Source organism: Denticeps clupeoides, chromosome 6 (genome assembly GCF_900700375.1).
Source record: "Denticeps clupeoides chromosome 6, fDenClu1.1, whole genome shotgun sequence".
Lineage (NCBI taxonomy): Eukaryota > Metazoa > Chordata > Actinopteri > Clupeiformes > Denticipitidae > Denticeps > Denticeps clupeoides.
The window spans coordinates 10,609,732-10,637,198 of NC_041712.1; the positions used below are offsets into that span (position 1 = coordinate 10,609,732).

The 27,467-nt window shown below is 45.0% G+C and overlaps 1 protein-coding gene across 1 annotated transcript in view; it reads left to right on the plus strand.

Annotated features, from left to right (window-relative positions):
- Positions 1-663: 663 nt before the first annotated feature.
- mtnr1c (melatonin receptor 1C) overlaps positions 664-27,467 on the plus strand; it is a 30,167-nt gene continuing 3,363 nt past the window's right edge. The window contains exon 1 of the mRNA XM_028982599.1: positions 664-1,369. Coding sequence (XP_028838432.1) covers positions 1,171-1,369 — 199 coding nt within the window. The 5' untranslated portion in view covers positions 664-1,170. The remainder of the gene's footprint in view (positions 1,370-27,467) is intronic.

The following is a 27,467-nucleotide window of genomic DNA, read 5'->3' on the forward strand; positions in this document are numbered from 1 at the left end:
CTTCATTCATGTTTTTTCTTCTCGGGAAAAACATATTTGGATGCACCAATTATGGGTCTTGCATTTTTACATTTTAGAAGAAAACTGAAGACACATGACTATGAAATAAAGCATGTGCGATTAAGTAATAATAAAAAACAAGACACAAAGTTGAATATTTGAGTCTCTGCAAAGCAGGGGGCTTTTGCTGTGACAACGAGGAAGGCTTCCAACAGTCCTGAAGGTTTATGCTGAACACTTTCTCATCATTCAATCGTCTTAATGAGCATGACGAGCTTTCTTCACTTCACTTTCTCTTGGTACAAAATATCAAATAAGTTTATTGTATTGGATTCTTCAAAATGGTTCCATCTTAGTGTCTTACCAATTAAAATACGAAGTAATTAATAGAATAATAATGAATTAATTAACAATTAATGCGATATATCAATAGAATATAAATCATATAACTGTTTGCATATGTTCGAAACGATTTTAAAAAACCGAACTGTTTCCAACTTTAGCTGATAAAAATGTGTTTCTATGCTCGGCGACCAACTCTGCGCCCGTCGCCGTGCGGATGTGGCCGCTAGGCGGCGTCGGCGAGCGGGCGTCACCGGCGGCTGTCGGCGCGGCGCGTCTCGGAGGCGTGGATGCGACTCGGCGGGGACTAAATAAGCGGAACCCCACCGCAGACCCCCACAGACGCAGACGCGCACACGCGTGTCAGCGGGACCCGGCGTGACCGGTGACAGCGACGCGGTCGCTCGGGGCGACAAGCAAGTGTGAAGATATGCGCGCAATTAAAAACGCCGACGTCACATACTTCAACCCGCACGGGCACGAATCACCTGAAGACGGCGCGTCGGCGAACGAAATATGAATTAGTTGCGCGGACGTTCGCAATGAGGCCGAATTGAATCGAACCTTCTCGCTGTCGTTCAGCGGGACTGAACTTGGCGACGCGTAATGTCGCCGGTTACGCGCGGGACACGTAATAAAAAAAAAAAACTAATCAAGATGGAGACGTCCCCTCGGACGCCACCTGGACCCGAGTTGCGGTCTCCGAGGAATGCCGTCTGGGGCTCAGCGGAGGAGTGAAATAAAAACCGGGGACAGAAAGAAAGAAAGAAAGAAAGAAAGAAAGACAGAAACAGAGAACAGAAATAACCCCCCAGAAGTTTGGCCGGCATGGCGCGGCGGGCGAACGCCAGCGGCTGCGCGGACTGCCTTCCGCCGGGGGCCAACCGCAGCCTCGGGCCCCCGCCGGCGCCCGCGGGGGCCCCGGGCGTCCTGGCCGGGGTCCTCATCTTCACCATCGTGGTGGACATCGTGGGCAACGTGCTGGTCATCCTGTCCGTCTACAGGAACAAGAAGCTGAGGAACGCAGGTACGCGCCCCCTGCTTCTCTCTTTTTTTATTCCCACCTTTTAATAAAACCGTACAAACCGTATTTATTCACTAAAAATGTCCCCGTGGCTTTTATTTTCCCGGGCAGACGACATTAACGATCAACCAATAATAAAGCTCATTCGTTTATTTCTGGCGTTTATGCCGGTGAGTGGGCGTGACGGGGTGGAATTGTTGAGTTCTCCTCGTAAAATACTGTTCTACTGTAAAATACTGTAAAAACAACGTTGCGTGAGCCGGGACGACTGCACGTCTTTTAATTATCTGAAGCCGTTTAATGAGCTGAGGTTTTTTTTTTTTTCTCCTCTCCCCCCACCCATACTCCATTACGCAGGTCTTTAGATGTGGAATTGTTTTTGCTGTATTTTGCTCTTGGTGACACAGGCTTCCCTGCCTCGCACCCGCAGCCGGTGACGGCGGGGGGGTTCTTGGCCTGTGCCGTCCTGCGGGGATCCGCCTGGAAAACAGAGCGTCCGGGTGGCGTGGCATGCTGTTCCTTTATGTTGTTCCTGTTCCCTTTTAATGGCGCTCTCGCAGATGTACAAGTGGCCCCATGCCATGGGCACCGGCACCCCCCCCCCCACACACACACACACACACACACACACCACGACAGATGTTGGCACTGGACCTGCACATTTTTTATCTGACAGATATGCCACCATACATGCACAGATGCAAAAAGGAATTATAATAATAAAAAATGCTGAGAATAAAAGTGCTAAGAATGTACAATAGCAGAATAGTTCAGGTGTACAACTCGTGGACAGAAATGTCATATATTTTGAGCATTTTCTAAAATCCATACAGGGTCAAGTCTCCATACCGACAGGCTACAATTCATATATATATACATTTTAAATAAGTGGGGCTGAGAGATCTGCAATGTTATTTGTGTCCTTAAAAAGGACACCAGCTTTTACCAACTATAGCTTAATAGCTTAAAAAATTGTTTGTGGGACAGCAGTCATGGGGTTAATCAGATCAATCAGAACAGTGAAGCTCTGTTGGAGCCACCGGCAGAAAGAAGCCTCTGCTCCCAAAATCGATGGCCTTTAAAACTGAAATCTGCAGCTTAAAGGCCAAAAAGACGTTCTGGCTTTAAGGTCAAACGAGGCGTGTTACGGTCAGTTTGATCTGTTTGACCACAACGGCAAGAGTTAGGCATGGGCGAGGCTCTCAGAAAATGTTCTGGGCCTGTGACACGTCCATTAGACAATGACGGAGGTTAGTTGAAACTTAGACGCAATTTGGTGTTCCAACCAAACAATGATCCCAAACACACATCGAAACTGGTTGTGCAAAGGACAGAGCAGGAAAAACAGGTTAAACATTCGGGAATGGCTTCAATCCTGTTGAAGGTTTGGGGACAATGCCTAAAAGACCTGACCTGAGCCAGGAAACCAGCCAATTTAATAGAACTCTACAAATTCTGCCTGGGAGAGTGGTCAAATATCCAGAATTATGGTTCTCGTTGACTACAGACCGTGTATAGTGAAGGTGCAACTTGCTAACAATGTACATATTTCAGCCTGTATGTACAAATTTGGCTCAGTAGTTTTTGTAATAATTAATGGTGTATGTTTTATAATTATTCCTCCTCAGAAAATAATATTACATTCATGTCCATGATGAGTTTGTGAAATTGACCACAACTGTATGCACAGAGGGGAAACAGATACAATATTCTACAGAAATGTGTACAGAATGTATATACAGCATCTGGAAAGTATTCACAGTGCATCGCTTTATTTGCCATTTCCTTTGACTTCATGTGGTTTGGTTTGTGCTCTGACATGAACTGTCTACTGTGGGACCTTATATATACAGGTGTGTGACTGTGGGTCCAATCAACTTTTTTTTTCCCACAGTTGGACTCCAATTAAGCTGCAGAAACATCTCAAGGAGGCACTTAAGATCCATTTTCAGGCTATGGCTATGAATACTTATGTACATGTGCTTCCTAAGTTTTTATTTTTAATAAATCTTTAAAAAAAAAAACAAGTAAACTTTGTTTCACATTGTCATTATTGGATGTTGTGTGTAGAATTCTGAGGGAAAAAAAAAAATTATTCCTTTTTGGAATAAGGCTGTAACATATCAAAATGTGGAACAAGTGATGCACTGCGAATACTTTCCGGATGCACTTCATCAGTTCCTACAGGATTTTATCAATTAGGGCAACCCATGAATTTTGCGAACTGTGACCGTGAATTTCTCGAAGAATAGTGCACAACTCCATCCAAAATTACTGCAAGTCAACTTCTTCCAATGAGACTTCATAAAGCATCCAGCAGGCATGGCGTTGATGTGGCAAGACAATGGCAGGTCTTTGCATGATGTGACTATCCAGGCACCAGAAACTGGCTCACAGCTTTTATTCCCGTCCAAAAGATTTAAAATGTAGACTTGAGTCGTCCAAGCACAGAGCTCGATTCCCCTGTGGATTCGTCTCAGACAGCGTGGGCCGGTGCTGATGTGTGGCATCTTATAATTCTGTATAATAGAGCATCTGTGGATGCAGGAGTGGTGCTGGTTGAGAACGGTTCACCGATGTCTCTTAGTGACGCAGACCGTTTTCTAAAACGGTGACCTCTGAGCGACCGGAGATGCACCGAAAATAAATAAGCAAGCTAATAATTGACCAGATTTGGCCCAGTGCCTGTGTAGAGGAACTTGCCACATGATGGTTAGTCCTAAAGTGCCCCTGTCCCCAATCTTTAGAAAAAAAGTTCTTAAATAGTACTTAAATACTACGAAAGTATTAAAGCAAATTGAACTTTTGCATGAAAGCAGGGGTGTGGTGAAGGAAGAAGTAGTGACTGCTTGTGTCTCTGGATGCTTTAGCCTTAGGCTAGGCCAGACACAAAAAAGAGGCCATGTCAGAGGAAAAGAGGATGTCTGGTTACACTACTGGCTATGGCCAAAGCAATGAGGACACTGTGTAGCTTTAAGTCTGGCAAAAACATATATTTTTGTTTATAAAAATCAATTGAAAAGTCAAATTGTTCAATATGGGAAAGTATATCATGGATTTATACCTTTGTGACTCAGGCTGAAGATCCCCCCATTGATCAGTCAAATCGTTTATTAATGGACATCAGACATGCACAGAAAATGTGAACTCAGGAGCACCGAGTCCTGGGGTGACCCCGTCCCTCTTTTTTTAAGATTAGATAGGGACTTCCCTCCCCTGCAGTTCAGATGACGTTTACACACGCTGATAACAAAGATATGTTTGTGCCCCGGACATGAGCTTTTGTCTTCTCTCACATGCAACCCACATTTCTTGTGGGTCCTGATGGACATTTTTTTTCTGAACCTGGGTTCCAGCATGACCTTTTTTGAATAATAACAATTTGTTCCAAGTCCTCAGAGCCTTCAGCCAATATTCCTCCATTTAACATGCCAGATGTCCATGTGCATTAACAAAGTGGACGTTTACACACTGTGTGCTTGATCTGTAGCTCTTTCATTTCATATGTTTGATCCAAATCAGATGCTTTAGTCTGGATGTAAGCTCATTGGGAAGGTGGAACTCCAAGGCTACAGAATGGACAGACCTTCTTGATGTTCAGCATGCTGCCCGTCTGAAGCCCAGCCACATGTCTGCAACCTTTTTGATTTGTCAGAGATGAAGCGGCTGGTTCAGGGGGAGAAGTGACTGCTCTCAGCGCCGGTAACTGTCTTAACGAGTCCACGGGGGGGTCTGCGACCACGCCGCCGCCTTTGTGAGTCAGGGCCAGCTCCAGATGAATTGGACTTAAACCTGTGCGCAGAGCCTCCCATGTTTTCCCCGTAGGAGCGGCGGAACCACTCAATCATCCATGGCTTTTACAATCACAGGGTTACGGATAATAAGCTACTTTTATTGGCTATACAGTGATTTAGTTCACTATAATGCACTGCTGCTCGACAAATAATATGCCCTGCACAAAGGTGGCCACAGTGGATGTTGTAAGGTTATCATTCTGTAATGAAAGCTGTGCAGAAGGCATTTTTGATGAGGGGGAGCGGAACACGCGGTATAGTGTTAAAATACATTAGTGGACATTTGTGCTTATCATAGACTGTAATAATATATAAACATAAATACTTATACATGTACACATGTACTGTGTGTATATATACAGCTCTGTGCAAAGGTTTTCAGCATTAGTGAAACTAATGAAAAGGTTTTTCATCTTCCCAAAAGGAATAATAATTATTAGAAAAAGCAAAAGTGACAGCTTAATTTGATTTGAGAAAAACTGTTGATAGCAAGAGATGTGCTACAAGACCTGAGCGTTGTTCTCTTCCAACTAAGGAACGATCTACTACAAGCAAAAACCTACAGATGGAGAACAATATTGCTGCTCAGAGAACAGCAAGATAACAGCAAGAGTCTTTCTCTGCACACATAAGGGCATTGTTTTAACGGAAATAAGGAAATTCTGCAATAAATGGTGTAGGTAAATCAATATTTCAATGTTTGACAAAATGTCTTGCCGCTTAGAGGAACATTGATTTGATAAAAGTCCTGTATACATGAGCTGTGTACACCAATCAGCCATAACATTATGAATGTTGAAGTGGACAACATTAGCAGCTGGCAGTGGGTGGGTTATATTAGGCAGCAAGTGAACATTTCGTCCTTGAAGTTGATGTGTTGGAGGCAGAAAAAAATTGGGGAAGCATAATGATTTGAGTGACTGTGACAAGGACCAAATTGTGATTGCTAGACGGCTGGGTCGTAGCATCTCCAAAACTGCAGCTGTTGTGGGATGGATGTTCTTTGTCTTCAGTAGTCATGACCTCTCCAAAGTGACCAAGGAAGGAAAACCGCTGAACTAGCGACAGGATCATTTTTGGTGATCACAGGCTGGCCCGTGATATCCAATACAATAGAAGAGCTATTGTTAATGTTGAATTAAGACTGGTTCTGAGAGAAAGGTGTGTGCGCACATGACTTCCTCGGGAAGACGTGGTACCAAGATGCAAGCCGATGCTGTGAACCGTTGACATCTACCCCCTAAGCATTGTTGCTGACCAAGTACACTGGTAATGCACAATGTTGCACTGCAGAAATGGTCCAAGAATGCTTTGAGGAGCACAAGTTTGAGGTGCTGATTCTCCAGATTTCAAGTCATTCAAAAATATGTGGGATGTGCTGTAAAACAATGGAAAGACTGACTCACAACTTGCCTGATAATACAGCATATCCTCAGAGGTCTAGTGGAGTCCATGTCTGTTTTTGCTTGTTTTGTCTGGGCCACAAAACAGAAGCCTGCTAAACGTTATATAGGTTGTCGTAATGGTATGGCTCGCCAGTGTATATAATGTGTGAGCAAAAGTTTTTCATAGAGTGTGAAGAAGTTCTGTGATTTATTGTGATTTACGCTCCTTTTTAGAAGCATTTTCACGAGAAATGCTGCGATCCATATTCATCCGTTGAGCTCAATCAAATCTGAACAAAAATCACATTAAATTTGTCTCTTCGTGTCTGAATGTCTATGTCAGCCTGTGCATTTCCATCATTTAAAATATCACGTCACCGTCCGTGGCCATGACTGTCTTCCTACCCTAGTATTGTTTTCAGATTGTTCCGTCGTTCCCCTTCAAAGCCCCCTCTCCGTTCCACATGCTATTTCAGTGTGGCAGTTGCGCATTGCGCTGGCAAGCGACAACCCAACCCCAGAGCACAGTTTTTGACATAGCAAGCAAGTAAGCAACACTGAGTAAACATAAAAAAAAAAAAAAAAAAAACGGTAGGCATATCCTTGCTGCAAACTCCAGCAGCATCTTAAGAAGCACTGGAGGTATCGCCATCCTATTTCTTAAAATAGGACCTCCGTCTACTGTGCACAGTCGAACGGGGCTTTATGGGGTGCCAGTGGACGTACAACAGCAGGTACCTAAACAGCCGCGGAGCCCAGATAAAGAGCTGCTATGCACGCATGGACTGAGAGGGTAAAAATAGAACAGTTGGCATTTACGCGTCCTGTATGTCTGGACGTGAACCTGCGTATCAAGGCGCGGAGCGACGAGACTGCGCCGTGACCGCGAAGTCTCACTATGGAGGGAGATGGCAGATTTTTCATCTTGTTTAGGGACATTGTGTCAACGTACACCAAGTCATGACATATCATTCGGCACTTGCAGCTGGATAATATGCCTTTCATTAGACATATTTGTCATGCAGGGACAATGATGTGAAGCAGAGCTTCACTCGGAATAATGGAAATTCAACCCCCACGGACACCACAGTGTCAGCAGTTATTATATAGCAATTATTTACAACATTTTTAAAAGTTTATTGGTACCCTACAGAAGAACCTTTTTTTATTGACCTTTTTGCCTCTGAGCAATGAAATTAATCTGTGGGTGGAACTTTTTGCCTTCCAATGCATGGCTGACGCACCTTTGCCAGTAGTTATTTTGGTCAGGATGATGAAACAATTGTGTTGCACTGTTCTTGACTATGTGACTTGTTCACGGCTCCTGTCATAATGCTCTGGCTCTGGGTTTGTGTGTGTCTATAAGGCTGTCAATCAATTGAAATATTTTAATCGATGGAATTAATTTTAATAATAGAATTAATTAATTGTGACAAAAAAGGATTTTTTAATTTCCAGCCTCAGATACACTGCAGATGCACATTGTTGTCCGATGTTTGACTCCAGATTTCATCTACATGTAGGGATTGCCTCTGGCAGATGAATTCGCAGCCATGTCTGACCACGCAGGAAGCAAATGCAGCTGGGTTAAGTGTGGGAATTTATTTCAACGTAGTATATATTTAAAAAATATATTATGTGCGTATATATGTGTATGTGTGTGTATATAGGAAAATATAAACACACCTTTAAAACACACCTTAAGACCAACACAGTGCCACAGAAACTTCTTGACCTCCAGAAAGTTTTTTTTTATGTGTTATTTTATGTGTAAGAGAACACAGAAAGTCCACACATAGCTTTGACATCTCGAGGCTGTTCTCTGTGCTAATCTGTACAATAACGCTTTATTTCTGCCAGCTGCTGTTTATGGGAAGTCATAAATATGTTAGTAGAGGTTTATGATCCTGACCTGCATTTTTGATTTTCAAGATATCAACAATTTTTCCTGAAAACAATAGAAAATGTTGTTAACTGAATAGAATAATTAATTGTGTTTTTTTTTCTGTCTGCACTAGCTTTCCCTTCCTTTTTTTCCGCTCAAGATTTTTGCACATTTAACGTCACTGTTCTTCCGAAGATTAATCAACTTTTTTTTCCCTAAATCTAATTTGTAGCGGCCTGCTTTTTTACACACCCCAGATGTGTGGCTGGCTTCGCCGGCTGGACTACCTTGAAGGCTACAGGCCTGCTGATCCAAATCCAGTGATGAGCTCCAGTGATTACGGAGACATCAGGAGCCCGAACCCTGAGGTCTTATGTAAAATACTTCAGGGCCTGTCCTGCTGAATGGACAGAAGGGGCTGAGGGGAGAAGGGAAACAAAGGCACAAATTAAATGGAGCACATGCTCTGCATGCTTGTCATTCCAGAAAAATCAAGGGCTGTCACTCTGCAGTAATCTTTCAGTATCGTATAACCATCATAAATTTTTTCCAGCTTCAGAGCTCTTCAAACAGTTCAATATTATCTGTTAGTTACCTTATGAAATATTTCTGGACTCAAATATCTGTTTTTCTTGGACATATTAGGTTCTGCACTGCATGCCAAGAATATTTCTTGCACAAACACAAAATACTGAACTTGTACCTGAATCGTCCTGAAGTGATTAATTCTGACCTTGGTGTTTTTTGGGAACGAAGCCACCTGGCGCCAAAAAAATGATGTGACGTGCCCATCTGCCTGCATTGTTTCTCCATCCCTCTGTGTATTTCAGTGTCACAATGGTGCTGCAGCCAGTCCGCGCTATGAAAGTGATCTTCAACCACTGGATTAGCTACTCGCTCAGCACGGCCATCATCGTGGCAGAATGAGACCATCGAACCCCATATTCCCTCATACCAACCCACATAAGCCTTGATTCTCTTAGCCATCATATGCTGGTGTCCATTAGACCAGCATCCCAGACTTCCCAGAAATGGATCCTTACACTGGAATGTAGGAGTTAAAAGTTCTGAGGATTGGGCTTAATATTTTAAAACTCCCCCCATTATCAGTTTAATAACTCCTCTTTCATTGTGGAAACTGTGTTCATTCAGCAGTTTTTGGATTAAAGTGCTGTCCCATAATCCATGTAGAAAATTGGTCCAATCACACAGCCACCATCAACTGATTTGCTTGGACATTTCACTTATCATTCCAATAGTTTCCTCCTCTAATTATCTAGCTTCCAGTCATTCGGAATTGGGGAGTATGTAGAACTTCTTGTCAGCACTCAATATCCCATGTTTATCATTTATCAACATACAGTCATTAGGAAATATTCATAGGTTGGGAAATGTGAAGGTAAATTGATTTTTTTTGTAACCGAGCACGGTGCTTCTGATTAGATAAGCCATGCCAGTTTGCCCAAAGCATTGTGATGTTAAGATCCTCACTACTGGAGACAGGATTCAAACTGGCACGTTCTTAGTCATCTAGTGGTTATCTCTGTGCTGCAGTGCATTGGGTGGGGGGATGAGCCTTGGGCCACAATAAAAATAAAAAAAAAGAGAGAGAGAACATTACACACCGCAGCAGGTGATAAACAGCCTCGGGTTATAGCATGATGGGGTTACAAAATATTTATGTCCATGTGCCCATCTGGGACAAGCCCATGTAAAGGGGTTGCATTGTCTGAATTCGCATTACATCAAAGTACCTTAATCAGTCAATCCATGTTCTAAACCCACTGGTACACTTAAGGGCAATGGAGAGATGAAGCGTGGTTTTGGGTCCAAGGCGACCCCTGGACAGTTCGTTTCATACAAGGGTTAATCTAGCAAGTTAGAAGAGTGGAAGGAAACCAGAGTAATATACAGTAATGGTATACTGTTAAATATATTGCAGCACACAGGTAAACACAATGGTGATCATTTGAAAGCAAAAGCAGAGAAATAACAAAATGTCTCTCTAGGGCCCTGTTATTCTTGGTAAACAACTCTTATTTCTGAAGAGCTGACCCCTACCTTTATCTGACGCTTGTATATTCCATTAGGAGCACACTTTGAAGCTTGCATAACCAGAACTTTTAGTTATTTATTTATTCATTTATTTTCAGCAGGACCTGTCAATTGACCCCAGGTTCGTGCAAACATTACAACATTACCTTGTTCAGGAGAATTCCAAGGCCTGAATTCAGCTAATGCTTGAAATATCATTTAAGACAGTGAGTCTTTTTTATCTAAAATAATATATGTTTTGTTCAGTGTTGTTTCAGTGTGTAAACCCCATGTTTACAAGACCTGCTACTAATTCTGTGCGTGTCTGAGCAACTTTCTTAACCCAACTTTGCTCCAGGGGCACTGCACATGTAATTGGAGAATGGAAGTGGCGCTGAATAAAAGCGTCAGCTAAATGAATAAAATGTAAATGTAATTTAGATGAATATTCATCATCAGAAAAGGGTTGCGTCGGCATATTCATGGCAACATTTTTAAGTGCAAGTTGCGCATAAGGCCACAGAATGAATTGCCACATGGTTTTAAGACGTGCATGACCAAGTATATGTACTTCCATAATAATAATAATGCCGCAAATTTGATAGCCCTGTTTGCTCTGCTGAGCCATCACGGGGTGAACATAAAGTTCAGGGTTGAAGCACATCAGGTACGGGAGACCAGAAAAAACGTTGAGAAGGGGTGGGGGAGCCGAGCGCTCCAGCTGTCAACGCAGAGCCGCATCCAACTGACAGGTTCAAATCCAGACACTTTTATAACGAAGACACCCAACCCAGGGCCACCCCGCTGTGATTGGGGCATCTGTGACGCTTTCATTTTTAATGCCATCTTAATCATTCATGCTCTGGCAATGATATGTCTGCATAAAATGCGCAGTGTGAGGCTTGTAAGGCATTTCTTGTAGCACGTAAGTGCCTAATGACATGGCTACATCTAGCGCTCGGAGAGCGCAGTTGTGTAAGGCTTGTGTAATGACTGTTGCATAATGCAGACTTATTGTGGTGTATAAGAGACATAGGATGCATTTCTGAAAACGGCAGGCTTGACTGGATCTCTTCACGCCACGCTGGTGGACTATTAGACGTAGCCTCAACGTCAGGTTTTAATTAGCATTTTGCTTCTTCTAATTGTGTCTCTAGCTGTAGCCCTATGAACATTTCCAGACTATTAGAGGTGATCTAATTAGCCCTTAATGTTTCCAGTAAGGATATGAAAGTGCTCGTTTCCCAAAACCACGCCTTTTTATCTGCTGTAGAAATTTGCATGTAATAAAATACGTTTGCACCTTCTTTTATTGTCATTAGTGAAATGAAATGGCAGAGTGCGTGAAATGAGCTCATATGGAACACACATTTTAATATTCTCAAAATACTGCAAAAGCATATGCAAGTGCATATTTTGTCCTGGTGCGACGTGAGGTTAGTGATTTTTGCCCAGCGTTCCAGTTCTGCCTGTCCGCGGCGTCAGGGCAAATTGGGCTCGAAATTGACCTAACTTTTCGCTGTTGACGTCTAAGGTCCACAGGGTTTGCATATCTGTGTGTGTGCGTGTGTTTTTTTTTTTAATCGCCCGGTGCCTCTCCCTAAAGCCTGTGAAGGATCTGTCAAAAGCTATCTAAGTAACAAACAATCGGATGTTTGACTTCAGCCGAGAAGGAAGGCCAAAATGCCCCTGGCGGTTTTGTGGTTGTTTGTGTTACCGAGAGAGCATGCGAGGATAAGACGCTCCTTATAAGGCCATTTTTGACACTCGTGTTTCAGCCTTTTGTTTTGGGAATGGCTGCGGAAGATCTGTGCCAGTTTGGGGGCCAGGGCTTTGATCAATTCACGATGCATCACAAAGATTTACAAGAAACAGGGGATGAATCGTGGGAATGATTCGGAAGTCCTCTGCACAGCCCTTTCCCTTCCTGCGGTCTTGTTTGCGAAGACCTCAGGCAGTGATGGACCTGTCAGCCAATAAAAATGAAGGCTTTTATTGGCTTTGCTTCCTTGAAGCTCAGACGGGCTGGAAATTGCCCATTTTCCCTGTTCCCGGATCAATTTTGCCATTTCCCTTGTAAGGATTAAGGTTGGGATTTTCTCGTTTAAGGCATTCCTGTTGCCGTGTAAAATGTCCAGTTTACAGGGAGCTGCAAAGCACTTGCGATCTTGTATCTGCCCTCTTATTCGGCAAGGTTTAAGATTTATTACAGAAAATCATTTCTGCATTTACCTGCTAACTCAGTCTCGTGCATGCTGTGGCATATGTTGAGGTTCGACCTACAGGTCTATCCATTTAGATAATGGCTTTGCCTTTCAGCTTGTGTGTGTCTCTGTGTGTGTATGTCACATTAGCTGTCTCGATCTGAGCCAATCAGAAGTCAGGCTGGACGCAGCGTTGAAGCGCTGCCCCAGATCACTAATGGAAACAAGCGAGCGAGGCAAGCTGGGAAAATTCGCTCATGATTTTTCACCATGAGAAAAAGGTCACAGGGAAAAGAACATGAAGGCTTTGAGTCAGTGGCGAAATAAATAAGTGTCTCGTGTTTTCTTTGAGTCACGATTCAACATATATATATATATATATATATATATATTTTGATTCCTTCATTTCGGCTGTTGCCACCTCTGGACATCTACATTGACATTTCAAAGCAGGGTAATGAGTGAGATGGATGGATGGGTAGAGAGAGGATGGAAACCCAATTAAGTGAAACCCACACCACCATTCTGTTCATTAAAAGCACATTCAACTTGAATTCAGAAATTTGGGATTAAGCCGTTTTGACCACCAGCCTCCATTGTTGCAGCCATGGGCTCCTGGAGCACGAGCAAGAAACTTAATTAAGCATTGGAGAACATGAATAGATTTACCCACGAAAGATGATTGGTTTCCTGAACCACTTTAATCTTGCCTTCTGTCGAGCCGTGCGTTCAGATTCTTGAAAACAGAGGAACATTTCCAATGTTTTGCATACCTTTGACCATCACTGGAATTACACAGTGGCTTATCGGGGTTTAGCTTTAACTGTCTAAATAGCCTGCATGCACATACATGCAAACACGGTCAACAACAGAATTAATAACTGAAATGTTTTACCATTTCTACTGTTGCTAACAGTTAGAACTCTCAGAATAGAGTTATATACACATAACAAGAACATTAGAGCCACCCCTCATTAGCTCCTCTCATGTATAACAATTATTAGGCAAATGAGTATTTTGTCCACATCATCCTCTTCATGCATGTTGTCTTACTCCATATCTTGCAGAGGGATGCAGCACTCTTAAAATTGCAAAGCTTCTGACGCGTGATCATCGAACAATCAAGCGTTTCATTTAAAATAGTCAACAGGGTCGCAAGAAGCGTGTGGAAAAACCAAGGCGCAAAATAACTGCCCATGAACTGAGAAAAGTCAAGCGTGCAGCTGCCAAGATGCCACTTGCCACCAGTTTGGCCATATTTCAGAGCTGCAACATCACTGGAGTGCCCAAAAGCACAAGGTGTGCAATACTCAGAGACATGGCCAAGGTAAGAAAGGCTGAAAGACGACCACCACTGAACAAGACACACAAGCTGAAACGTCAAGACTGGGCCAAGAAATATCTCAAGACTGATTTTTCTAAGGTTTTATGGACTGATGAAATGAGAGTGAGTCTTGATGGGCCAGATGGATGGGCCCGTGGCTGGATTGGTAAAGGGCAGAGAGCTCCAGTCCGACTCAGACGCCAGCAAGGTGGAGGTGGAGTACTGGTTTGGGCTGGTATCATCAAAGATGAGCTTGTGGGGCCTTTTCGGTTTGAGGATTGAGTCAACCTCAACTCCCAGTCCTACTGCCAGTTTCTGGAAGACACCTTCTTCAAGCAGTGGTACAGGAAGAAGTCTGCATCCTTCAAGAAAAACATGATTTTCATGCAGGACAATGCTCCATCACACACGTCCAAGTACTCCACAGCGTGGCTGGCAAGAAAGGGTATAAAAGAAGAAAAACTAATGACATGGCCTCCTTGTTCACCTGATCTGAACCCCATTGAGAACCTGTGGTCCATCATCAAATGTGAGATTTACAAGGAGGGAAAACAGTACACCTCTCTGAACAGTGTCTGGGAGGCTGTGGTTGCTGCTGCACGCAATGTTGATGGTGAACAGATCAAAACACTGACAGAATCCATGGATGGCAGGCTTTTGAGTGTCCTTGCAAAGAAAGGTGGCTATATTGGTTGCTGATTTGTTTTTGTTTTGTTTTTGAATGTCAGAAATGTATATTTGTGAAAGTGGAGATGTTATATTGGTTTCACTGGTAAAAATAAATAATTGAAATGGGTATATATTTGTTTTTTGTTAAGTTGCCTAATAATTATGCACAGTAATAGTCACCTGCACACACAGATATCCCCCTAAAATAGCTAAGAATAAAAACAAACTAAAAACTACTTCCAAAAACATTCAGCTTTGATATTAATGAGTTTTTTGGGTTCATTGAGAACATGGTTGTTGTTCAATAATAAAATTATTCCTCAAAAATACAACTTGCCTAATAATTCTGCACTCCCTGTACACTGCTCTAAAAATGAAAAAGAAACTCAACAATAAGACATCCTAGATCTGAATTAATTAATTAAATACTTTGTTCTGTACATAGTCAAATGTCCTGACAACAATATCACACAAACATGGAAATCAAATTTATCAACCTATAGAGGTCTGTATTTGGAAACACACCCAGAATTAAAATGGAAAAACACACTACAGGCTGATCCAACTTTGATGTAATGTCCTTAAAACAAGTCAAAAAGAGGCTCTGTAGTGTGTGTGTCCTCCATGTGCCTGTATGACCTCCCTACAGTACCTGGACATGCTCCTGATGAGGTGACGGATGGTCTGCTGAGGGATCTCCTCCCAGACCTGGACTAAAGCATGGATGGAGCGAGACATGATGTCCCAATCGACATCGGGCCCTCATACCACCCTAATGGAGTCTGTTTCTGACCATTTGAGCAGACACATGCACATTTTGTAGGGCTCTGGCAGTGCTCCTCCTGGTCCTCCTTGCACAAAAGTGAACGTAGCTTCCTGCTGCTGGGTTGCTGCCCTCCTACAGCCTCCTCCACATCTCCGGATGTACTGGTCTGTCTACTGGTAGCGTCTCCATGGTCTGGACACTACGCTGACAGACGCAGCAAACCTGTTTTCCACCTGTTGTCTATTCCATTTGCACAACAGCAAGTGACATTGGTTGTCAATCAGTGTTGCTTCCTAAGTGGCCAGTTTTATTTCACTGAAGTGTGAATAAAATAGATGTATTCATAGTTGGGGTCCTAGTGAACCGGAATTGATCTCTTCATCGATGGTAACTTGAAAGCACGTTGTAAGTTGCTCTGGATAAGGGCGTCAAATGCCTTAAATGTAAATGTAAATGTAAGTGTGATTTACTTGGAGTTACATTGTGTTGTTCAAGTGTTCCCTATTTTTGTGAGCAGTGTACATAGCTGACCATATTATATCATCGCAATGGATTATGGGTGATCTTACTGTACCATATCTGCATATACGTATATGAGTGGTATGTGCTGCTTGTCCTGCTGGACAATTCACTGGCTCATCAGTAAAAGAGGATGTGCAATTAGTAACGTTTGCAAAAACACGTTCACATTTGCTGTTGAACCTTTATGAGAAGTTGTTCTTTATTTAATACTGATGCCCTGGTGATTTTCACTAACGTTTCTTCTAAATGGAAATCTAACTTGACAAAAAGAACAGTAACATGCACACAAACACACGGACAAAGAGTGGTGGCCAGTGGTGGCAGTGGCGGCCTAGCGGTTAAGGAAGCGGCCCCGTAATCAGAAGGTTGCCGGTTTGAATCCCGATCTGCCAAGGTGCCACTGAGGTGCCACTGAGCAAAGCACTGTCCCCACACACTGCTCCCCGGGCGCCTGTCATGGCTGCCCACTGCTCACTCAGGGTGATGGGATAAATGCAGAGGACGAATTTCACTGTGTGCACCGTGTGCTGTGCTGCTGTGTATCACATGTGACAATCACTTCACAAAAAAGGGCTATCATCCTCATTTTTAGATAATTTTTATATATTTTCATGATTAATTTAAAGCAGCTCTCTGGTAGAACCTGTCACGCCATTTCAGCAAAATACTGTGTGGAATCATCTTTAAAATCTACAGTATCTGGTGAAAAGCCAAATTCCATTGGTACTTTACTTTACTTTACTTTACTTTATTTGGCAGACGCTTTTATCCAAAGCGACTTACAATGGGAAGACACCAGCAATTCTCGTTCGATTTCTATAGAATATCAAGTATACAAACTAAGAGCCCTGATAAGGCTTAGACTTGTCATTGAAGAACATGCTCGGAGAGTGTTGGGTGCTAGACTAAGAAAAATTATAATGTATTTATACATTTTGTATTTGTTTGTTCAATGTGTATGCATGTGTATGTGTTAAATTTGTCTGTAATATTTTTGGAATAAGAGGGTTTTCACCTTCTTCTTAAAAGTGGTGATAGTCTCGGCTAGTCGTGTGGAGGAGGGCAGGTTGTTCCACCAGCCAGGGACAACAACGGAGAACAGACATGATTGGAATCGGAGACCCCGTGAAGAAGGAATTTTTAGTCTCCTTTCGTTTGCCGATCTGAGAGAGCGTGCAGGAGTGTATCTAGGTAGTAGTGTGTTGATGTAGGAGGGCGCAGTTCCATTTACAGCCCTGTAGGCAAGCATCAAGGATTTGAACTCAATGCGAGCAGCTACCGGGAGCCAGTGGAGGGAGGTAAGAAGAGGTGTAACATGGGTGTATTTTGGCTGATTGAAAATGAGACGGGCTGCCATATTTTGGATCATCTGGAGTGGTTTTATGGTGACTGCAGAGGCTCCAGCCAGGAGAGAGTTACAGTAGTCGAGTTTGGAGATGACCATTGCCTGGACGAGGAGCTGCGTAGCCTGTTGTGAGAGAAAAGGCCGAATCTTGCGAATATTGTAGAGAATGTTGTAGAGAATGTTGTAGAATGTTGGTAAGTTAGCTAATTGATTTTTTTCTCCAGACGCATTCTGCCCACTCATGAGCCCTACTATGAGAAGTTCTCACTCATAATCCAAACTGTTTAGACCAAAGTTTTGCTCAGGACTGTTTTTAATCCTCAGTCTGGAAAATAATAAGCCCCATGAATGCAGTTCTGCATGGTCTGTTGTGTAAAGCTGTTTTTCTGTCTCATTTTTCTGAGTTTGTGCTTCTTACCAAATGAAGCATAGAAAGCCTCATCGCTCTCTCTCTCTCTCTCTCTCTCTCTCTTTCCCTCTCTCTCTCCCCCTGTCTTTCTCTCCAGTCAGGCAGAAGTCAGAGCAGAGCTCTTTGTGTTGTGCCTCTAAATGAAGCATAGAGGTTCGGCTCATTCTCTCTGTCCGGCCGTGGTTGGATCAAACAAGGAGGACCCTTTTCTCACGCTTCACCCTCTCGAGACTGGCAGAAGTCATTAGTCACTAAATATAACATGTAGGCCAATGTGACATGTAGCCATTAGTAACAGGCAAAGAATTTGAAACGAGACTCGGTTTGATCCGGGTCCTTAACCAGATGCCAATAGTGGCAACATTAAAAAGACAATTAGAGGCGCCGGCCACTTGTTATCAAATTGTTTAAAGGATTTGATTCGATCACGGTGCGCCGCAGCAAATTTGTTATACCTCAGAGCGCAGAATATCCTGACCAAAGTGAACCCACAGTGCCTCAGACAAGTCCCCTGCAGGGAACTGGGGGAATTAAACCTGCCAGCTCTCACAATCTGATTGGCTACGCTGGCTAGTCAGCAGTTTGATATATGAGACTGGCTTAGAACAACTGTGCCTTCATCGCGCCTTTTGTCACATCCTTGGTTGAGGTCAACGTTTCCTAATCCCGCTCCAGGAATAACGTGCAAATATTCTCGCTCCAACCCTCTTTCGGATTCTTACGTATCCCTGCTAGCATGTTTACGGATCACCTGAGTCCAGTTATGACAAGGTGTAAACTGGAGGCCGGGTCCATCAGCAAACATACGAATTGTCTTTCTTCACCGGCCACTTGTTGCTTATCAGTTCTTGACAATGTTGAGGCGAGTGTTTAATTTGAGTTCTTTCTACTTAAAACTGCTATGAGTCTGTATGTTTACCGAAACCTGAAGAACTTACAAATCATCTGATCGCACAGAAAACTTAATATCGGAGGTAGATGATGTTTACAGCACATCATATAAATTAAGGCCAAGCTTTATAGGCCCTATGACCTGTTCCAATATAACAGTAGTGTGAAGGGAGCAGCAACATTCCTCAAGTTTTCACAAAACAGATTCCAGATTCCAATAAAAAGAACATCCTGGCTGCTTAATGTGGCGTTCCCTGCACTAGGTCCTGCTCCAGATCTTAACACCATTAAAGCACAGCCCTTAGGGTATTCTGCGACACAGGGTTGTGTGTGACACCTACATCTGGGTTCTTATCAAAGTAATTTGCTGAAGTAAAAACGCCAAAAAACGCACTTTTGCCAGCTCTGTTCAGTGAGATAGGGTGAGATGTTCAATGTCCATTTCTCCCTTTTGTGGCTGTAATCTTCATTCTCTTGATTTTTTTGTTTTGCTGTGGGAATTGTTTGGTTTATAAAAAATGAATTGAACAAAAAGGTTTCTTCTCGACCGATGCATTTTTTAGGGCTTATTTCATATGAGATGAAATCATGTAGGTACACATGTTAACAGAATAATGCTGAACTCACCTCAAACCAGCCCAATTTTTTTACTGTTCATGAAGTCTCTCAGCTCCTCCCAGAGCTCATATGGGGTCCTTTACAAATAATATTCTCTTGTCTAGTTTAGTGATCAACAGCATATATAACAGTTTTATTATAATGGGAGTAGATTTGTAATACATTGAAAATATATTCAGTCCTGCAGGATGACATGTGCAACAAGCAAAAAAAAAAAAAAAACAGAACAGTTGCAGAAACAATCAAAAGTAAAGAAATTTCTATCCAATTATGCTGTTAACTCTGAGTGGGAAGCATTGGAGCAGCAATAATCCTGTCCGCTATTATTGCATGTTCGCTGGCTGTTAAACAAAAAGCCTCTCGATGCGATAACTACCAAAAATAAGGGTATTGCTTCCTCACCCTCAAACGCTTAAATGCATGGTTGACTGTGCTCCCGCTGATACATTCTGTCAACCAAGACAAGCACTGAACTGCCTTCCACTTAACCACAAGTCAGACATGCATGCTAGAAAACCCAGAGCTGTGCCACTACCATTCGCTCTGTTTACCACAGGTCAACATCATTCCACTTATTTACATCTGGACTTTTTTTTTTAAACCCACTGCATTAATTTTATTTGCACTATTTACTGCATCCAGAATGAGGGAGCAGTGTACATAAGAGCTTCCTCCTCTTTTTAATGAAAACGTCATTCAAGATTGTGTCCTGGGTGACAAAAATAATTACACACTAACTAAAACAGCAGTTGAGTTTCTTTTAAGACACAGGTAATTACCAAGCAGTTTTATCTGTGTAATAGGATGCCTGAACGTATACTAGCAAACATGCTCCAGGCATATCACTGCAATTAGCACCAGTCTGAATACAGCCACTCAGTATAGTGACGTAAGGATTTTTTGATCTGTGCAAATTTTGCTGCTTGAGTGTTTTTGATGTAGTCTCATAGTTTTAATAAAATCCTGGTTGGGTCCTAGCTTTGACTAGTGTAATAAAAAAGTTCTTGCTCATATAAATCAATTAGCTGAATGTACACACACATCCCACCATAGGGAGAGTATCGTCTTGACTAAATACTCTGACAGGGCCTTACTTCACTAGACATTCTATTTCCTTTCACTGAGGGGGATAAAAGAGAGTCTGTGGTCAGACATCACCTTGACCTATTTGAATGTTAATACTCGTCTGGGTACATTTACATTTACAGCATTTATCAGCTGCCCTTATCCAGAGCAACTTACAATCAGTAGTTACAGGGACAGTCCCCCTGGAGCAACTCAGGGTTAAGTGTCATGCTCAGGGACACAATGGAAGTTAGCGGGTGTCACGACTACGGACTTACGGGGGAAGGAAGCGCAGAGGTTTGACATGCTGGGAACAGGATTTTATTATAAAATAAACAGTAAACACAAATAAAGAATGGCGCGGTGGCCAAAAGGGGAAATAAAGGGGAACAGCGGGATTCGACAGCGGGATTCGAACCTGGGTCTTCCAGTTCACAGGCGAGTGTTCTACCCACTAGGCTACTACCACCTGGTAAAAGGTAAAATAAAGAAATAAACTGATAGCTCACTAGATGTAAATATTGTAAACTGTTCTTCACATTTTGAAGAGTTTGTGTATTGGAGTTAAGTGTGGTTAAAATGCATTAAAACAGAGTAAGTGATAGAACAAATGGTTTCATTACATTTAAAACCTTTAAATTGCCATATCGAACCCTTTATTCGCTGAATAATCTCAGCAAATAACAGTTGAACATGCAGTGAAATTAGTATTAAAGCTATACCATGAAACTCATTCATTCTAATTGCCAGTGATAGGAATATTTATGCATACTTTGCCCAGCCCTATGCTCTGATCTCAGTACTTTTTTCAGCGTCCTTGTTTTCAGACAAACAATTATAGTAATTCGTTTTTGTCACGACTACGGACTTACGAGGGAAGGAAGCGCAGAGGTTTGACATGCTGGGAAGGGGTTTTATTATAACAAACAAAGAAATACAAATAAAGACTGGCGCGGTGGCCGAAAACGATTTAAACTTAAATAAAGAACATAAACTAACCCGTAGGCGTGTGGCGATTGCCAGAACTCAAAACACATAACACCAAACAAGGTCAAGTTCGTGCATAGAGTTCACGAAAATGCCAGCGACCCCGAACGGGCGGAAACTTCCGGCATTTATGGGGCGTCAGGATTGGGTTCCGGTGTGGAGCCCAGCTGCAGGCAATCCTGACAGAGCCCCCCCTCCAAGGGCTACGTCCTCGGAGCCCCAACAGTACCATCAGTGGAGGCGGCGGGGCGGACGGTGGCAACCACAGGGCTCCTGCCCTGCTGTATCCTCCCCTTGGAGGACCCGGTCCCTCGGGCTGGCTCCCCGGCGTGGTCAGGCGTGGCGGCCCCGGTCCCTCGGGCTGGCTCCCCGGCGTGGTCAGGCGTGGCGGCCCCGGTGCCTCGGGCTGGCTCCCCGGCGTGGTCAGGCGTGGCGGCCCCGGTGCCTCGGGCTGGCTCCCCGGCGTGGTCCCGCTTGGCGGCCCCGGACCCTCGGCCTGGCTCCCCGGCGTGGTCCCGCTTGGCGGCCCCGGACCCTCGGCCTGGCTCCCCGGCGTGGTCCCGCTTGGCGGCCCCGGACCCTCGGCCTGGCTCCCCGGCGTGGTCCCGCTTGGCGGCCCCGGACCCTCGGCCTGGCTCCCCGGCGTGGTCCCGCATGGCGGCCCCGGACCCTCGGCCTGACTCCCAGGCATGGTCCCGCATGGCGGCCCCGGACCCTCGGCCTGGCTCCCCGGCGTGGTCCCGCATGGCGGCCCCGGACCCTCGGCCTGGCTCCCCGGCGTGGTCCCGCATGGCGGCCCCGGACTCCCGTACCTGCACACAATAATCAGGGCCGATCCATCTGGGTACGTGTGGGCCCTGTCTCCACATGTCCCCTCTGACACGTCTTGTGTCACCCCCTGCACCGCGCAGGGAGATTGTCCCAGAGCCTCCGGCGACTGTTCCAGGCACCCCAGGCTGGTGCCTTCTGGGACTATGCAGCCCCTCTCGCTGCACGGCCCTGGTGCCAAGGGGGGGGCATTGCCAGACCATCCGGCTAGCCCCTTCTGCGTCCGTTGGGACAAGCAGGCCCTCTTCCTGTCTGTCCCAGCTGGGTCCTCATGCCTACCCGGGGGGCTCTATGGCGCTCCACCCCTCTGGAGGCAGACGCAGGCCCATGCCTGGCCCGCCCTCCTCACTGGCTACCGGAGGACCCAGCTCCATCGCTTCCCCACCTCCCCTCCCCTCAGGAGGAGTCCCCAACCCGAACTGCACCCCCCCAAAAAATTCTTTGGGGGAGCACCCCCCCCGGCTGGACTTAGGGGTACCTTGGGGCTCGTCCACCTCGCCTTGGACCGGTGCAGTCAGGTTGGGAACTCCCTCCCTGGGGTTCGGCTCTGCTGCTGGGTCACCATCTGGTGGACACAAAGAGGGGAAGTGGGGGCGACATACGGACACATATGCCACGCACACACACACAGACAGAGACAGACAGAAGAGAGGGTCGTCTAGTTCCCTCTCTGAGCACTCCGGGACCTCCTCAGGGGGCACAGCCAGGATCTCGGGAGGCGCGACCTTCTCGTCGCCCGCCAGTGCTTGGTCTTCTTGCCCCGGATCCTGACTGGCGCTGGATGTGGGTGGAGGGGCAGAGTTCGATCCCTGGCTCAGGCTCTGGCCGATCAAACTCCGCCCTCAGTCTCTGCTGGAAGTCCCGAAAACTGCTGTCTGTCTCTCCCTGCTGCCAGAGGGCTGCGCTCCAGCCCCATGCTGACCCAAGCAGACACGATAGGATGGTGGTGGTCTTATCAGTGTCTGCTGCCCCACTGAAGGGTCCCGGGACAATTGGGCTGTCCCACACGGGGCTGGGCACGTCGCTGGAGATGGTGGTAGGTGTGTGGTGTGGAGGGGGGTGGACGTCTTCTCCAGCAGGTGTGGGTGCTGGTGCTGCGCTGCCATTTCGCTGGGGAACGTCCGGGCAGAGGGAAGGCGGGTCGGCGACTGGAGCAGGAATGGAGGATTCCCTGCGAGGCAGTCCCGGCAGCGCAGTTGCTGGCTGGCGACCTCCCGTCGCCCTCTTCCACCAGCTTTCCTCACACTGCTGGGAGGGACGTGGGTCTCCACGGACCTCGTGACGATCCTGGATGGGCGCAATGGGCGGAGCCATCCCGGCACCGACTGCCCAAACGGCGTCATCCTGGTCGTCGTCCGTGTCAACCTCGTACCCCCGGAAATCACATGGGTCATCACGGACGCCGCGATGATCTCGGACGCGCACGCTGGGCGGAGCCATCCCGGCACCGACCGCCCACCGAAAATCCACGTCATCATCGCTTTCGTCATCCGTGTCCTCCCACCGGTGACTCCGAGGGTCGTCCACCCTGCGGACATCCTGGACCCATGGCGCGATAAGCTCCCATGGGCAGTACTCTGGCCATTCGGGCTGGAGGCTGCCCACCTCCTCGCTGGAGGAACGCCGCCGTTGTTGTTGCCGCTTCTCACCCCCCTGGAAGTGACGTGGGTCCCCACGGACCTTGCGACGATCGCAGACTGGTGCGATGGGCGGAGCCCAACTCTCGTCTCCCGTGCTCTCGTCGTCGTCCGTGTCGTCCCAGTCCACGGGGAGCCTTGCCAGCAGAGCGCAGAGTTCTTGGCTCGACATGCCGAAGATCGTGGGGGTCGCATCTTCTGCGCTCGCTGCCCACGTCACTTCCTCGCTGCTGCCGACGCCAACGTCCTCGCTCCGCCCACTCACCCGCCGACGTTGTCGCTTCCGGGTTTCGCGGAGTTTCCCGGGGGTGACGTAATCACGCGGCGCCGCGTACCACGGCTTCTCGGGGAGAAAACGCTCCACCAGAACGGGCGGCGCGTCTCTCCCCTGGCGTCCGCGTTCGCCGCGCCGGGCTGCGTCCTTCACGGCGTTTCTTCTCCTCTGCTTTCTACCTCTGCGCTTTTGGGTGGGTCGCTGGCATTCTGTCACGACTACGGACTTACGAGGGAAGGAAGCGCAGAGGTTTGACATGCTGGGAAGGGGTTTTATTATAACAAACAAAGAAATACAAATAAAGACTGGCGCGGTGGCCGAAAACGATTTAAACTTAAATAAAGAACATAAACTAACCCGTAGGCGTGTGGCGATTGCCAGAACTCAAAACACATAACACCAAACAAGGTCAAGTTCGTGCATAGAGTTCACGAAAATGCCAGCGACCCCGAACGGGCGGAAACCTCCGGCATTTATGGGGCGTCAGGATTGGGTTCCGGTGTGGAGCCCAGCTGCAGGCAATCCTGACAGTTTTAGCAAAAAAAGTAAATAGCTTTTGTCTTCAGCAACGCAATGTGCACACAGGCAACAAACTCTTTACTTAAACGGCTAGTGCTTTTGTTATGCTTATTATACTTTTTCTTCATGGCAACTGGTCTGTTTTTTAGGTTGCAATGAAGCAAAACAACTAATTAAACATTCTGTGCTCTCACCAAGACCTTCTCATCAGTTTTCTCTGATTCAGTGTGCACAGGGCTGTCTGCCCTCCGGGGAATATAACGCACAGCATGGTGCTGGTGTGTCTTGTTAGCATTTTCTTTGTTTGATGTGTTTTTGAAAAGGAAAAGAACTGCGAGTTACATATCTGGGTTTACTGTCTTTTTATGCAAAGATAATGCATGTTTGATCAGTCAACAAATGATAAAAATAGACTGTGCAGGCACTGTTATGGGCATTATGGCGTGCCTTTAGGTCCTACAGTATGTTCTCAAAAGACTCGCTTTCATTTCCACTGACACAAAAGGTGTTTGACGTACGGGGCTGTAAATGACGTTGGTGTACACATTATTGTACAATCTACACCTTATATACATTGAATGAATGGATTTTGCAAGAGGTCTGCAACAAAAGGACAAAAGAAAGGATCCGAAATGGGAAGTGTGTGCATTTGACCTGAAAAGCAGGGGCCAAACAGAAGACATATTGTTCCAAGGCCATTATCTTTCATTTAAACTAAGAAACAGACATTGTCCTACAAATGGATGTTTTATTTTTTTTATCATGAGCCTGGCAACGACCACTGCTCAGAAAGGGCAAAATTGCCTCAACAATCCCTTGATTGTTGCATCTCAGCATCGGCAGTAAAAAGTGTACTTAATCCCAAATTTCTTTTGACCAGTCATATGATGCCCCCCAGAGTTACCATTTAAGACATGAAGCCCCCCAGTGGTAAATTCAATTTTAAGCTACTTTGATCTTTTTTTATGCTTTTCCGCGGTTTACATATGAACGGCAAATGTAGGTTTTGCGTGAAGATTTTGTGTTCAGATTTCCCTGGATTCATAGTTTACTTACTTGGCCATCATTTATTCAGATTTAATAGGCTTGTTGATCAGCATCGAATATTGTATCATTAAGTACACACGTGCGGCTCATGCCTATCAGGCCAGAATCTGGATGAAAAGGATCCTTCTTGATGTCATGGCATGCCTTTGGCGATCAAAGCTTTTAGCCTCAGGAACATTTTGCCCTACTGTTTGGCAAACCATTTCATGCCTCTGCAATGCATGCATTTAGCTTCCAGTTGGTTGCCATAATTATGTCATGCATTCAGAGCTGGAGCGTACCAGTACAGAACTCCCTCACTCCCCTCCAGTGCTGGTCCGGGCTTCATCATTAGACAACGAGACTCCAGAGCACAATGTCGAGTTACATAAACATGGCAGCTGTACTGATAAAACAGCGAGCCACTGTGGTGTTGAAAAACCCTCACAGAAGATTAATTGAGACATTGAGTGCTTTCATTTATACCTCAATAAACTCTAATTGTTTTGAAATATTACTGCAAATAAATTGCCATTCATTGTGTGGTGGGCTCAGATTTCCGGAGGGATTTGTCTAAAGCATCTTTGCGGAGAGATATGCAATTCACCCAAGGTCATCATAATATTTATATTAAAAGGATATTGGCCAATATATACACCAGGAACAATTATTGTTTTAAATTTATACCCGTCCTCCGTTTCATATAAGGTGGTCCAATACTGAAGTAGGTTGGGGGTCTCAGCTGCACAGTTTAGTACTTTCCCTATTCAACTTAAGAAGTGGAATTGGGGGTACTAAAAAAATTGGGGACAAACAATGATATTACTGATTAGAAGAAAAATCTTAAAAATGAGTGAAGACACATTGCTGTTTTTGCATGGTTTAGATACAGTTGACTGAGGGAAGGACCACAGAAAATGAATACAAAGTCATGGGGTTTTGGGGTAGTAGTCTAGTGAGTAAGACACTTGCTTAGCACCAGTTCAAAAATAGTGTCCAAAATGTCTTAAAAAGGGTCTCCACCAGCAACATCAAAACACAAAATGAACGAGAACCTTTCGGAAGAATCATACGCTGAGAAAGAAGTGCTGAGAGTAATAGGTCTGTTCTTACAGGCTTATCTCATGACGCCTCCATTCTGCAGGGTGGTTATCAGGACCGACAGCTTGAATTTTAGCCCTGATTAGAGCTCCCTATGTCGTTAGCATTCACTGAGATTTTAGTTCTGTCAGCACAAAAACGGGGCCCTGATTTGGTGGCTTTATCGGTAGCGCATTTGCATCAACTGTGGATGCTACGGCAATGCTATGGACATTCACATGCAGGAAATGTGGTTGACTGACAATGTTTTCTTAGTAATAATGAGTAAAATTATCCAGAAGCAGCAGATGCATATGGGGTGGAGGATACAAATCCACGTGCCATCATTTAAAACATAGTAATCACCCCACCTTCCACTACGCTCATTGTCACGCCAGAGACCTATCTTTTAAAATATGCCATTTAAAACATGAAGCACCCCATTTTTGGAGTTGCCCCACTGGTGAATTAAATGTTATGCTACTCTGATCTTCATATACAGTACAGGCCAAAAGTTTGGACACACCTTCTCATTCAATGTGTTTTCTTTATTTTCATGACCATTTACGTTGGTAGTAAATGTAATGTACTTAACAAAAAAAGGTGAAATAACTGAAAACATGTTTTATATTCTAGTTTCTTCAAAATAGCCGCCCTTTGCTCTGATTACTGCTTTGCACACTCTTGGCATTCTCTCGATGAGCTTCAAGAGGTCGTCACCTGAAAGGTCCTTGCTGCTCTTTCTTTTATGGCTCTTTCTCTCTTTCTTTAAACATTGTAAAAAAAACTGTAACTCATTTGCACACCTTCACCCTACCAGTTACACATATTTTATGTTA